We start from the raw sequence: 15,278 nt of genomic DNA, 5'->3' as shown, positions 1-15,278 counted from the left end.
ACCTAAGATGATCAGGTGTTAGGTTCGATATGAGGTGTTAGTAGAAGCGGCATGGCAGAGACAGGACACATGCATTCAGTGACTCTTGCATCACAGCAGGAGGTTGATCTCAATGACCCCAGTGTGTGAAGTAAACTATTACAATGACTGTTCCTGCACAGCAGGGCATCCACACTGTGATGTGGGAGACCCTCCCACATTAGTACAGCAATGGTTCCTGCTCCTCTGCAATTGTTGCAGTGATCCAGTAGAACCCAGGGGTGGGCTGGTCTATAGGAAGCTCTGGAGATTTCCCGCTAGGCCTCTGCACCCTGGGCCTCTTTTGCGTGGGAACCTATTTTGTTTCCAAATGTTCTCATGGGAAAAGAGTTGGGCTTGCTGAAATTGTGTACTATGGGGGCACTTTGAACATTGTTTCCGGGTCCTCTTTAGGTTCCCATTCCATCCCTGGTAGAACCTTGCACATTGGTATAGCAATGCTTCCTGCTCTAAGGCAGGGGGCTGGCTAAAATGGGGCAACTGTCGCGATGCACGGATTAAAATAGCAGTGATGCCTGCCTCTCTGGAGCGGGATCCTTCATGCCGACCTTTCCACTTGAATACAGTAGGCACTGATTCCATGCAATGCACTTTAAAACCAAACACATGCCGCCCACAATATCACATGCCACACGGCTTGACAACCGGCATGGAGCTGCCAGCAGCTGCCATTGCTCTCATTGCTCGTGCTTTGCACATCATTGGAGAGGGCAAGCCGCCCAGCATTTGTAATGATTCAATAATATTGAACTGCTTTAACGAGAAAATTAAAATCATTGCATTCTTACGTGATAAGGATGGATTGATTTTCACGATCTGGAAAAAAGAATAAAAAACAGGATTACATAGCAATATTAAATTTCAAATGTGTATATTTTTTCTACAGAGCCTTTCCCAAAACAAAGAACATTCTTCTCTACCGCATCAGCAATGGCACACATGATCCCAAGCCATAGGGAATGCTATGTGTCGCTGCATGAGACACAGTGCAAGCAGCTTGCAAGGACCCGGCAAGTGCTAATCTCAGAGCTTTGTCGCGGCCCGCTTACGCCCCACTGCCTGCCCCAAACTGCACACTGAAAACCTTCAATGTCCTTGGTGCGCTTTGTCTGCCACCTGCTTGCATTCAGCAACCTTATTTAGGATTTAGAAAGAATTTGTCTATTTTTTAAAATAGAATGCTTAAGCCATATAGAATCTGAAAGCGATAGACAAAGTACACCCAGGGTGAATACCGGTTTCTAAACCATCAATCAGCCCCACACCTCTGGTACACCAGAATGGATCTGAGCCGATTGGAAAAAACAAGCATACAATTAAAATTATAAACCTCCTTGTCCAATTTTGGTAACGTGGATGGAGCGGCAGGCTTATCTCCTGTGAAGGTCGTGGATCATTGGTTAGTTGCAACACATCGAAAATACAATTATTACCCATTGATAAAAGGAGTGTGCAGTCAAGGTTGTATAAAAATATGTACTTTATTAGTATCACAACAGACAGTCTAACAACAGCACAAAAGGCAACTCACCCTATCAGGAATGCAGAGGACAGACCGTTTCAAAGAAGGAAAAGGAATGCACTGTGGATGCTGACAGGAGGGTAGTCGGTATGCTTAATATCCACCACAGTTTGTTTAAGTTTTTTGGCTTTAGCACAAAGGTGGAAAATGGTTTTAAAATGTCTCTAAGAGCCTTCCGAGATGGACCAGGAGGACAGAACCACACTGAACCTTTTGCTATTAGTGTTCTTGGTGCTCGACAGGGTCGAGTCGGCTTTAGGGTACATTGCAGGCTTCTGTGACAGATTTCGAGATGGGAGTCAGCTGTGGGTTTCAGGCGGCAAGACAGTTCAGCGATCAGTGCTGATCAGCGGTTCTGAAGCTCTGATCCAGATGTCTCTGGTGCCTTTAAGCGACTTTAAGGCAGATGGTGGTTGATGCTCATCGAGACACTTTTCCCAACTTCTTCAATGGGCTTGTGTCGTCCTTTAAGGTGGACGGCCCACAGCTGTGGAGTGTGTTGCAGGCAGATGCATTTTGCTTCATTTCAGGTTTTGAGACCTTTTGGCACTTCCTATCCAGGAAGCTTGCTGCACAGCCTAGCAGGGCACGCTGTATGCTGGCTGGGTAATGCTTCTGGAGAGGCTGGAGGTGCTCTGACATCTTTTTTTCCCTCTGTTCCCTGGGCGAAGTTTATGGAAGGGATCATGCTTTCATCTTTGGATATCCTGACCTTCCTTCACTGGCGAAAGATTGAAGTAAGACTGTACCCTCTGCCAGTGTCCAAGGTTGAATTCTTCTTTCTTACTTTCTGTGGAGTCTTCAGATGATCCACCAAAAGAGAGGCTCAGCCTTTTAAGCCAAGTCGGCCACACTGATTGGTGTAGGCTAAGCATAGCTTAGTGAACCAATCCAGGGGTCCCTGCCAACAATCATCTATATGCATGGGGTCATAATCAGAGTGCTTTGCAACAGGAAAGGTGAAGGTGGGAAAATAGGAATAAGGGGTGCCCCAGAACTAATATGGCAGAAACCTTCCCTCAACAGAAAGAGCTCTGGGCTCCCTCTCTTGTGTAACTAAGTCCCACCTATCTTCTTGTCTGTTATGTTCAAAGAGTCTCTCTGGTTAATAGTCCTCCATGTGTGGTTCCTGTTAAAGCGGCAAGTCTCCCTTGAAGATGTTGAGAGACCAGACTCTCTGGCTCCTATGGACCACCTTCTCGTACTTTATAAATGGGGTCCACCTAGCGGGCGTGGACTACTCCAACAAAAGACCCAGACATGACAGTTCACTGCCATCGGTACTGCCAGGTGAGAGCTGGCTTCAGTTCGACACAGTTACATATGAAAGGTTGTCGGGTTTCCTTTCTCCTTTGTTATCCTCTACAGCCAGGCCCCATGTAGGCCTGTTTTAAGTACCCCCTGATAATCGTTGCCACCAGAGGCAGGGCCTAACAAAAGAGCAGGGCAGGTCCATGAACCTTTGTCAGTTAATCAGGCTGACCATGGCAGGAGGAAAGTTAGTCCTCCCCCTTCCTGGAGATGACATTGTACACTTCTTGGCTGTCACATTCCAAATAAATATGACAGGCGCGGACTGTGCCTGTAGGCGTTGACTATCACAGAGTACACAGGTCTATGTTTTGTTGTAGTTTGGGCATAGGAACATGTGTGTGGATTAGACCCACACATTTTTTTGAGGTTGGTCTACCATCATTCCATTTAATTACAAATTTCAAAAACGGCCAAACAAGTGCAGACAACCACGTGGATGGTCAAATTCCTCAGACAAGCTGTGATGGATGCATATATCTGTACTGTGCTATTGAGCTAAAGAAAGTTTTTAGTTCATCCGATACATGCTTGATTTTGTGGACAAAAGCAAAATGCTGTCACAGCATGGAGAATATACTAAATATACTCACTGCAGACATAAGACCTTTCTTTTTAATTACTGCATTGCTTTTTAGATTGTGAAAGACAGTCGCTCTACCTCTGGGTGCCAGCTTTTGATTTTCGGTACAGGGCAGATATTCCCACACCAAGCAAAGCAGTGGAGCCACACCCATCCCCAAGTCAAAATAACCAATTTTTTAGAGCATATTTTGCAGCAAGAATTGTAAAAAGCCATAGTATTTCTAGGCAGGTCTCAACATAACATTTCAACAATAGTCGCCTAAACTGCCGAGCTGTCTTTCCACAGCATTCTCCTTTTGGTGCTCCACCTTCCTGTTGCTTCTTCTGTGTCTGCCAAAGAGGGGTGGACAGGACAACAGTGGTTGGCCCTCCCTCTCCTTCCCCGGCCACCGCTCAATTAAGGCTTAAATGGTCCATTATAAGGCTGCCTTCCTATTTTGAAATGAGCAGCACTTGCTTATTTTGCAAGATGCATGCTAACAGTTCACTGAGCCGCAGCCTAGCAGGCGAGAAGCCAGAGCCCCTGTCGAGCCCAGCTATTTCAATGCGCACAGCACTCAATCCGTTTCTTTTGATTTCGTTTTTGGCTGCCCTCAAACAAGTACATGCCGAATATCCACGGGGGCAAAATGATACTCCTGCCCCCATGGTTCAAAGAGTACGGGTCACTTGCACCCTCGGCCCTCATGTACTCAGCACCTTTGGTTCTACCCATATTCGAAGGACTCAGGTTACGACTTGGCTCTGCAGTTTGTTTGTTTATTTATAGCGCGCATCAGACCCGAAGGTATCAGGGCACGAAAAACAAGAATACTTTAAGCTTACATGGTTACATAGTTACATAGTCACATAGTTACAGGTCAGTACAACAATACAGCATGTAATACATAATTAGTTACAGGTAAGGTTCCACAACTGAAAAGCGGGGTCCGGTCTGGGTTACAGAGTCAAGTAATAGGAATAGCAGGTAATGCTAGAGCTACAGATCATTTCTTGTTCAGTGAACAATGAAGGGTCAAAAGTGTACTCGGCTTTCCTTAGCCAGTGCTTGTTGCACAGATACAGGAAGTGGAGCGGGGAGCACCGTGATTGAGAAGGTAAGGAGATTGGGAGGATGGGTGGTGAGTTGGAAGGCATAGTGTGGTGTTAGAGGACCTGGTGGGTGTGCTGGGGGAGTGCTAGCAGGCTGTGCTGGCTGGGTTTGAGGCTGGGGAGCTCCCCATTAAGAGTAGATGCAGGATGGAGGTGGGTACGGGTAGGCAAATCGAAGAGATAGTCGTCGACGGGGTGGAGGCACAGGGCCGGGGTTGGGTGGGTGATATTTGGTGAGATGGATTCCACAGGTATGTGATTTGACCAATGGCATAGATCCAAGACAGCATGTCCATCAAGTGCAGAGGAAAAGCAGATTTGCTCTTTTGCACAACTGGGGCTTGGTAGGCAAAGTCTGAAGCGGCACCTGAGACAGTGCACAGGCTGGCTCATGGTCTGGACTGTGCTACCCATTAACAAAATAATAGCTGTTCCCGAGCACTGCTGCTTTGCTTGGGAGAAATGGAGGAAAGATGTCATGGTGAGGGGTGCAATAGTTCCTGCTATGCTGTCACTGTTAGTGTGTGTGCACCTGGCCCTCATTTGGATAATGGCCAGTGAATTTGTGTCATTGCACCCCCCCCACTTGCGGGAGCCATACGAGGGTCACTGGGTGCCTCCTTTCAAATACCTAAAGGGAGTGGTCGAAGTGGGCGGGAGCGGTTGGAAGCGCTACTCCTCTACTTTTTCTTTTTAAGATGTACTGTTCCTATACTTTTATTTTAAAAAGATATCGTTCAGCATTGGTTTAGTTATAAAATAAAAGTGACAGAGAAGTTTAAACTTGCACTTCAGTGCACTGCACAGAACATTCCCTTAAAAGGAGGTGTGTTTGTTTGGGGGTTTGGATTGTGTGTGGGTGGGGGCATGGTAATGGGTTTTGTGGGGATCGGGGGCAGGCGAGCAGGGAACATAGTTCTGCTACTTCATTTTGTACACTTCGAGCACTGCCTAAAGGCCAGGCACTTTGGGAGTGTGCCCCCAGTGATTTCCTCATATGCATTGGTGCACCCAGCATACAACTCAGTGAACACCCCTTCAGAATGTGTTCACCGAAACTAACATGCAATGCCAGTATGTACCCACTGCAAGACAAGCAAGCAGTTTACATTCTTCATTACACAGCGACTGCACATTTGGGAACCCAGACCGAGATGCTTATAATGGGAAAGGGCAGTTCCCCTGACCCTTCCCTGTCTACATTCATGCTACCCTTTGTGTCGAAATGTGTAAAACGTTACACCCTGAAATAATACGCAGACGCGGAGCCTTCATTCAACACGTCTTTATTTCTTCACACGAACTCCGAAGTGATTACCCCACGTCATATCCCGTCCCTCCCCTTCCTGCTGCCCCGTGTTCCCTCACACGTGACAAGGGAGGAAATGTGACGACATCACACCCCCCCGATACTAAACATAAAGTTCACTATCAGGGCATCTCCTCAATGAGACGCGGTGGTCGACGTCGGGATCTCTGAGGCCTCCAGTTACTTCTTTCACGCGACTCCTGAGGTGTCCGGCGGAGCTCATCAGTGTCGGAATCGTCTTGGTCTCCTTCGTAGGGTGCATCTCGCATCAGAGTGTCCATTGGTATGCACGGTTCGACCAGTGGTATGATCCCGGGCATCTTCTTGAAATGAGAGCTGTTTCTTGTTATTGTGTGCGCTGCTCCCTCAGCTGTGATGAGAGAGCCTTTCCTCTGTGTGATGGTGAGGGGCTCTGCATTGAACAACGCCATGTTTTTGCGGTGTTGGGGCTGTCGCACTACGACGATGTCTCCTGGCTCTAAATTATTATCCTCGGCCCTCCTTCTCTTGTCTGCCATGGTTTTCATATTCATTTTCTGGGCCGCATCATGTAGTCTCATTTCAGTGTCTCCTTTGTACCGTTCTTCCTCTAGTTCTATGTGCGGTAGTCTAGTTCGCACATTCCTGCCAAACATGACTTCTGATGGTGACTTGCCAGTGGTACTGTGTGGGGTATTTCGGTAGTCTCTCATTAATTTGCATAATAATTTTTCCAGTGGCTCTCCAGTCAAGCGAGCTATCTGCGTGGTTCGTTTAATACTTCCCATGAACCGTTCAACTGTGCCGTTCGCTTGAGGCCACAGCGGTGTTACTTTCCTGTGGTGGAAACCCATGTATTCGGCAAAGGTTTTGAAATCTTGTCCGGTGAATGGTGGTCCATTGTCCGATTTTACTACCTTTGGAATTCCGTATGTGGCAAACATCCTGTCCAATGCGGGGATAGTGTGATGTGCTGCTGTTGATGACACAATTTGTGCGTCTGGGAATCTCGAGTATTCATCGATGACCACCAAGACATATTCACCCCCTTCCAGAGGACCATAATGATCTACGGCAATTTCTTCCCAGGTTCCGTTGGGCAAGTCAGTCATTTTGAGGGGTTCTGGTCTGGTTTGGGGGTTAAGAACTACGCACGTGGGACATGTTTTCAGTAGTTCTTCCACCTGAGTATCCATCTGAGGAAACCATACCCTTTGTCTTAACATCCTTTTTGTGGACATTATTCCTCGGTGTCCTTCATGTGCAAGATCAAGGACTCTTTTCCTTAATGAGCGAGGAATAACCAGTTTTGTCCCTTTCAGTAAAAGTCCCTCTGTTTCTGCAAGTTCTTCCTTTACCGTGAGTAGACAGGTGATGTCTTGCTTGGTTTCTTCTTCTGCACTTTCCTTGAGTTGTTTTGCTTGTTTCCAATGTCCTGTTTCAAGACATCTCATAATGACCTGTATTGCTGGGTCCAGATTGGTTTCTCTGGCTATGTGTTCCATATCCAGTCCTTGTGGTGTGCATTCTTGGACCACATACATAATGTATTGATCTGCAATGGATGGATCGGAGTGGCAGTCTTGATTGGGATGACGTGAAAGAAAGTCTGCAGGATTCTGTTCCTTCCCGGGTCGATGAATAATGTTGAATTGATAGTCTTGTAGCCTTAAGGCCCATCGAGCTATTCTCGGAGGCATCTTTGCTCGAGCATTGCCATAGATGAATAGTAGCGCCTGGTGGTCGGTGACTATGGTGAAAGGCTTTCCATATAGGAACAGATGAAAATGTTCGCATGCCCACACGACCGCCAGACCTTCCTTCTCCGCTTGTGAATATGCTTGTTCAGTCTTTGAGAGGCTGCGACTGGCATATGACACTAGGTGTATGGCCTGGTCATCATTGTGATCTAGTTGAGTTAGAATGGCTCCTAGGCCGACTGGACTAGCATCCACTATCAATTCCGTGTGTTTCTGTGGGTCAAAGTATGCCATGTTTTTGGCATCAGCGATGCGATCCTTGATGATTTGGAACGCCTGTTGGCATTCGTCCGTCCATCGGAAATCGACGTTCAGTTTGGTGAGGGCTCTCAAGGGTGCACTGACGGATGCAAAATCCTTAATGTATCTCGTGCAATAGCTTGCCAGACCAAGAAATGATCGCAAGTCGGTGACAGAGGTCGGTGGTGTTGTGTTTGTGAGTGCGTTGACTTTTTCGGGATCTGGAGTCATCCCATTTTTGGAGAAGATGTGACCGAAAAACCGCAGGGTTGGTTTTCTGAATTCACATTTGTCCTTATTCAGGGTGAGGTGTGCTTCTTCCAGCGCCATGCATACGCGCATGAGGGTGTCGTCGTGCTGTTCTTGGGTTTGTCCAAACACTAGGATGTCATCACTAAAGTTCAGACAATTTGGTACGTGCTTTATTATATTATGAATTTCCGACTGAAATATTTCGGCTGCTGAAGAAACTCCAAAACTGAGCCGCTTGTATCTGTAGAGGCCCAGGTGAGTAGCAAATGTGGTAATGTACCTGGATCTTTTGTGAAGTTCCAACTGATGGTACCCCTTATTGAGGTCCAATTTTGAAAATATTGTGGCTCCATTGAGCAAATGCACCATGTCTGTTATTCTGGGAGATTGATGACGTTCTCTCAGGATTGCTTCATTTGGTCTTCTCATGTCCACGCAAATGCGAATGTCAGCAGAGTCCTTTTTCGGGACTGGTACAATGGGGGATACCCAAGGAGTGGGGCCTTCAGCAGGTTCGATTATGTCCGCTTCCAAAAGTTTCAATAATTCGTTTTCTACTTGCTTCTGTATATTGATGGGAATACCACGGTAGTGTTGTGCTACCGGAGGGATGTTGCTGTCTATGTGTAATTCAATTTGTCTGTCCTTCAATTTTCCAAGTCCTCTGAATAACGCAGGGAAAATCTTGTCAATGTTGGCAGTGGGATCTAGGTGCTTATGCATCATGAGTCGGTATAGAACATGGATTAGACCCATGTCAACTGCGGACTTGTAGCTAAGAATGCATCCACTATCCGAGGCTGCTTCGAGGACATGCATGGGTATTTCCTTTACGTGATCTTTGTATCGACATGATGCCGTGAAAAAGCCTTTACAAGGTAGTGGCGTCTTGGAGCCATATGGAAAAATGAGTGCTCTTGCTGGTTGTAGTCGTGGTGCATTTGGCATGTTGTTGTACACTTCCTCACTCACTACATTTACAGTGGCTCCTGTGTCGACCAGAAATTCAGCCGCCACTTGGTTGACATTGATGATGAGAGTAGGGCTATTCTCTTTTGCCGTAGGGTTTCCCAGTGCATATAGGTAGCCTTTTATCCTTGGTTCTCCTTTGCGGAGATTTGATTCCTTCTTGGGTTTGTCCTCTGAGGAGGTGCTGGAGATGCTGTCAGAATGTGATTGTTCCACCAGACACCTGACATATCGCCGGGGGCGTCTTCTCCTCCCGGAGGATGAAGGTTTGTTGTCGCGCCACTCATGTGTAGTTTTGATTGTCTTCTATCTGACGGTTCCTCTCGTTGTCGGCGGCGTGATACGTCATTCTGGTAGTGTGACTCACGATTGGGACTCATACGCCTAAGTTCTTTTTCTGGTGAGGAGCGTCTGTTCCTTCCACTCCCTCTGATTTTGCTGCGATAGATGAAACATACAGCTTTATAATGATTTTCCCCTCCGCAGGCAGAACAGATTTGACCCATGGCAGGGCAGATGCCTTCATGAGGATATTCATGTCCACACCGATAACAGAATGGGTCCGTGTTTCCTTTGGTGTTGCTCTCAAGTTTGTGTAAACTTTCATGCTTCCCGTGGATGATGGTGATGCCATCAAGACCTTCTACCTGTGCTGTTAGTGCCGCCTCGGAACGAGCTAGGCGTAGAATCTCTTCCAGATTTCGAGCCTTTTGTAGAAGCCTTTTTCTGAAATCACTGCTTTCACATCCTACAATAATCTGTGAGCGAAGGGCTTCTTCATTCGAGTAGTTGTTAAAATCGCAATGTTTCATCTTTATTCTCAACCTCATCACAAAGGCATCCATTGTTTCACCTTTTAGTTGTTTAGTGGTGTGAAAAATGTGACGCTCGTAGTCCACATTTGTGTGTGGCGTGAAGTAATTGGTCAGGGTTGTTTTCAGTTTGGTGTAGGTATCTATGTCATCTTCAGGAATTTCATCCAAAATATCTCTCACATTTGATCCTATGGCATGGGTGAGCAAACTGTGTTTCCTTTCATCCTCCAAAGGCCCTACCGCCTTGAGACACACTTCAAAATCCCTCACCCACTTTTTCCACCTTGGTCCCAGTGTGCTGGAGTCGCTCAGGTCAAAATTGGGAGGTAGCTGAGATATCTGGCAGGGGTTACTTGTACAGTTAGCGATTCCTCAGATGAATCATCAAGCATGACAGGTGATATATAACTATGCACTGATTTGGTGTGGAAGCTTGGATGACACTAGATACGTGTCTCCCGTTATCTCGATTTGAAGATGATAGAAAAGTCTCTGTGTTATACGAAAAGATATGTATTTTGTGTACCTTATATGCTGTGGGGAGCCGACACGCTCCACCCACTGGTGCCACTTTCTTTGGCGCGAAAATGCTGTGAGGAGCCGACGCGCTCCACTCACACACTTCACCTGTGTAATCGCGGGGAGCCGACGCGCTCCACCCACTGATGATGCCGCCTTTTCCTTTTGGCGGGAAGCGCTGTGAGGAGCCGACGCGCTCCACTCACACGCTTCAGTGCGAGGAGCCGAACTGCGCTCCACTCGCAGAACCAAACCTTTCCCCTGAAGGGCCGTCGCAGGGAGCCGACGCGCTCCACCCACTGATGTTGCCGCCTTTCTTTATGGCGGGAAACGCTGTGAGGAGCCGACACGCTCCACTCACACGCTTCAGTGCGAGGAGCCGAACTGCGCTCCACTCGCACGCTAAATCCTTTTCACTGAAAAGGGCCGTCGCGAGGAGCCAACGTGCTCCACTCGCGCACCGCGTGTGATAATCGCGGGGAGCCGACACGCTCCACCCGCTGATCAAGGCTGTCGCCTTTGACAGGTGTCTACGAGACCTCGCTCGGACTTCCAGGAGAGTTTCAGCTGGCGGGGAGCGTATCTTCTCACACCCGCCGTACGCTTTCGTGTGAATCGCTGCGTGAGTTCCCTCGTCGCCAGTGTCGAAATGTGTAAAACGTTACACCCTGAAATAATACGCAGACGCGGAGCCTTCATTCAACACGTCTTTATTTCTTCACACGAACTCCGAAGTGATTACCCCACGTCATATCCCGTCCCTCCCCTTCCTGCTGCCCCGTGTTCCCTCACACGTGACAAGGGAGGAAATGTGACGACATCACACCTTTGGAGCTGGTAATTGGAAGAAATTGTATGATATGGTATGATTGGTTATTTATAACGCGCTTGATACCGAGAGGTTTCTAAGCACAGACCCAGGGATCGAAACTGTTGCTCCGTGTCGTTGTGCTTCCAAGGCCAGAACATTGCCCGTGAGCTACCCTCCCGAGACTGCCAGATATCTTTACAAAACAAATGTAAATTTTCTCTGTCAGCTAGTTTCTTTTTTGGGCACATTAAATGGTTCACATATGGAAGGTAGGAGCTGAAAAAAGAAATGTTTTCAGGAAACGATAGAGATATTTGGATAGGCAAGTGATGGCAGTCGAGGGGGGTAGGGTTATCTGTGGGGAAAGAGGTATGTTTCGAGGCTCTTTCTGAAAGTGGTGATGAAGGATGCAGTGCGTATGTGGAGAGGTAGGGTGTTCCATGCCCTGGCTGCCCACTGGGTATGTGCTTATTTGGGTGTGCATGTGCGCTTGCAGAGTGGAATGTGTAAAAGGTGTTAGGAGGCTTGCCTGGGGTTTATGTGGGTGATGGATTTGAGTTTGTCAAGAAGGTAAGTTAGAATTTTGAGGTAGATGGCTTTGAATGCAATGCATAGTCCTTTGAAGGCAATTCTCTGGGGTTTGGCATGCCAGTGGAACAGAGAAAGAGAGGGAGTGATGTGTGCATATTTGGGTAGGTGGAGGATGAGTTTGGCTGCTGCATTTTGTATGGCTTGCAGGGGGGCAAGTGTGTTGCTGGGGTGTCCAGTGAGGAGACCATTTCTATAGTCATTCTTGGAGAGAACTAGTGCTTGGACTGCAGTACGGAAATCATCAAAAGGACAGATATGTCTGATTTTGCATAGGAGGTGTAGTTGTAGATTGCATGTTTAGGTGATATGATATTTTATTTTATTTGTATTGCATTCATACACAGGTTTTTCAGAGCGCGAAAGACAGCGGCTATGTGGTATGTGAAGAAAATGTGGGGGGGGGGTTGATGGTGAAGCCAAAGGATTTAACAGGTGTGGAGAGTGATATGGGGTAGCCAGTTCTTGGGGGCAGACGAGGAAGTATTCTGTTTTGAAAGGGGTGAGTTTGAGGATGTGGGTGGGCATCCAGTTGGTGATGGTGGAGAGATAGTTTTTAAAGGTGTGGAGTTGTGAAGTGGATGACATTTGAACGTATATTGGTATGTCACCTGCGTATTGGTGGAAAAAAACATTGTGTTTGCTAAGGATCTGTCCAAGGGATTCAACATTTAAGTTGAAGAGTAGTGGGGATAGGAAGGACCATTTTGGGACCCCATACTTGACAGGGGTGGGGTCTGATTGATAAGGGTGCATAGTATATGAGAAAGGAGGTGAACCAGTGGAGTACAGTGCCCGAAAGATTCAAGATGTGTGTAGAATGTCTAGTAGAATGGTTAGGTCAATGGTGTCTATGCCTGCAGAGAGGTCAAGGAGTATGAGTAGTTCTGTGTGTCCTTTGTCTGTGATGCTGTGGAGGTCAACGGGGATGTGTAAAGTAGCGGTCTCAGTGCTGTGTCCAGGCCAAAAGCCAAGTTGGAAGGAGATGTGTACGTTGGTGGTGATGTGTTGTTGCAGTTGGGTAGTTATAAAGCGCTACATTATTCTGGTGAGGTATGGTAGGAGAGTAATGGGGAGGTAGTTTTCAGGAAGCATGGGGTCGAGAGATCATTTTCTGAGGACGGGTGAGATGTGTACCATTTTGAGTGCAGTGGGGATCATACCATGTGAGAGACAAGAGTTGGTGATGTTGAACCAGTAGTGAGCTAGAGTGGTGATGCAATTGGATGCAGCTTGAGGTGGGCATGCATCATCCAGGAAGAGTGAAGGTTTTCTTTTGGCAGTGAGGGTGATGAGGGTGTCAGTGTCAATGCAGTGGAAGGTGTCACATGCACTGGAATGTTTGGGAGTGGGGATGTGAGTGGGTGAGCTTGGGGAGGGCTGTCCTGATGTTTGTTTGTTTATTTATTGATATGGCGCTCCAAACCCGAAGGTATCTGTGTATTTATAAGGTGAAGTAGTTTCTAAGGGAGTTGCATACTGCAGTGGATGACGGTGCGGAAGGTGTGGATGGTGATTTAGAGAGGGGCTTGACAATGTTGAATAGTTTCTGGGTACGATTTGTGGATGATTGGAGTTCTTGGAAGTTATGGATGGTTTCCGAATTGCATATGGCAGTTTTATATTTGTTGCAGCAGTGTCTGAGGGGTATCCTTGTGAGGGGTATGGGTTCTTTTTGCCAGGCTCTTTATAGGTGTCTGGCTTCCTGCTTGATAGAGATGAGGGAACTGTTGAACCATGGTTTGTGGTGGTTGCTGTGTTTTTTTGTTGTTGTAATTTGAAGTGTGCAATTCTGTCAAGAGCCTCTGTGATGATGTTGTATTGGTGGAGTAGGATGGAGGGATGTGTATGTGGGGAAAGGGGAGTGGTATAAGAGGCAGAACTCTATCTGTTTGGTTTGTCTGTTTGGGAGAACGAGGGTTATGTGTGTCAGGTGGTGTAATTTTGTTTGGAAGTGTGAGCGTGAAGGGGACAGCAAAGTGGTCAGACCACGATACCCAGATTCAATTATCCATGGAGACATGATTTTCGATTGTGATCAAAAGGTCCAGGGTGCTGCCAGCAATGTGTGTGGGATTGGTGATGAGTTGTGAGCGGCCATAAGGGATGAGTGGGGCAAGGATAGTCTTTAGTGTGGGATTGGTGTCTGGAAGGGATCTTCTGTGGTTGAAGTCACCAAGGTAGATGTTGTTGCAGTGGGAGGTGTAGTTGTTAGTAGTTAAATCAGTCCAATCAGTGTTGAAGTTGGGATTGTGTGTAGGAGGGTAATAAATGAGATGGAAAAGGTGGTTGTGGGTTTGATGGAGGGGAGCAAGTGAGAGAGAGAGAGATCTTCAAAGGATAGGTATGGGGGCATGTGGGATTACTAAGTGTGAATGCGTCTTTATATATGATGGAAATGCCACCACTGTGTTTGTGTGGGTGGTCTCTGTAGTGGATGAGATAGGGCGGGGGAAGCATGTCGGGGATAAAGGTGTGTGGTGGCGTTTGAGACATGTTTCTGTAAGGAAGAGTATATATCTGGGGATCGGTTGCTAATGAGTTGCTAATGAGTACATTAATTGCATGTGCGTGAGCAGGTGAGGAAGGGCAGTTTAGAAGACTGCAGGTCTATGCAATTAGTTGTTTTAGTGGAGTCTTGTGTTGGAGTTTGATTTTAATGGTGTTTGTGTGCTGTAAGCAGGACATTTTTTAGGCAACCTGTGGCAAAAGTAATGTATAGTAGCAACCCATAGCTATGTCTTGCCTTAGCTCCGGATGCCCGGGTGAATGGGCGCCCAAAGGAGCAACCCATAGCTATGTCTTGCCTTAGCTCTGGATGCCCGGGTGAATGGACGCCCAAAGGACACTAGTTATTTACCTAAGATAACCCAGCAGTCACTTTGTCAGAGGTTATGTGGGCAGTCCCTAGATCGACCCTGGATGCTACTTCTGGGTCCCCTGCATCATGAGGCATAACCACTTTCCCTTTTTTCTCAGTGTAAGTTCATCAATATTATTTGAGATTTATCAGATCAGGAATGCAATACGGCAGAACCAGAATTTGTTCCAGCCTTTGGGGCACATAGAGGTCTTTTTAATGACAATATGCTACTTCACACATGAATTTGTACTTGTGTAATGTGACAACATAAATGCACATGCTATCTTGCAGCACTGAAACTTGATGATCTCACTCCTCTCATTCAAACTGTGTGCAGGGGCAATTCTGTGCATGTCTCTTTGTAATTGTAAACCATAATGTGAACATAGTCTGTGCAGATGTGGATGGTGAGTGCTCAGATGTTTCTTTATATGCGGAACTGTGTGTAGAATGGGATGTGCTGCAGATTCGTAGCATGAGCCCCTCACACATGGCAATTTAATATCCCTTGCAGTTGCACCAGGCATCAAACAACAGAACACTGCACCCCTACAATCAAATAACATACCACAGCCTTGTAGAGGACAGCCTTGTATTGTGGGCCCACTTGGCTCCCCTCTGGCC

The 15,278-nt window shown here is 47.0% G+C and overlaps 1 protein-coding gene across 1 annotated transcript in view; it reads right to left on the bottom strand.

Annotated features, from left to right (window-relative positions):
* The window catches only part of LOC138582818 (myosin-4-like), a 196,020-nt gene that overhangs the window by 156,833 nt on the left and 23,909 nt on the right, over positions 1–15,278 (bottom strand). The window contains exon 5 of the mRNA XM_069654483.1: positions 828–855. Coding sequence (XP_069510584.1) covers positions 828–855 — 28 coding nt within the window. The remainder of the gene's footprint in view (positions 1–827; positions 856–15,278) is intronic.

The sequence above is a fragment of the Ambystoma mexicanum genome, chromosome 3q (assembly GCF_040938575.1).
Source record: "Ambystoma mexicanum isolate Mex_15411 chromosome 3q, UKY_AmexF1_1, whole genome shotgun sequence".
Classification (NCBI taxonomy): Eukaryota; Metazoa; Chordata; class Amphibia; order Caudata; family Ambystomatidae; genus Ambystoma; species Ambystoma mexicanum.
Note: the sequence above shows the minus strand (reverse complement) of the source record. Positions and strands in the feature narration are given on the sequence as shown.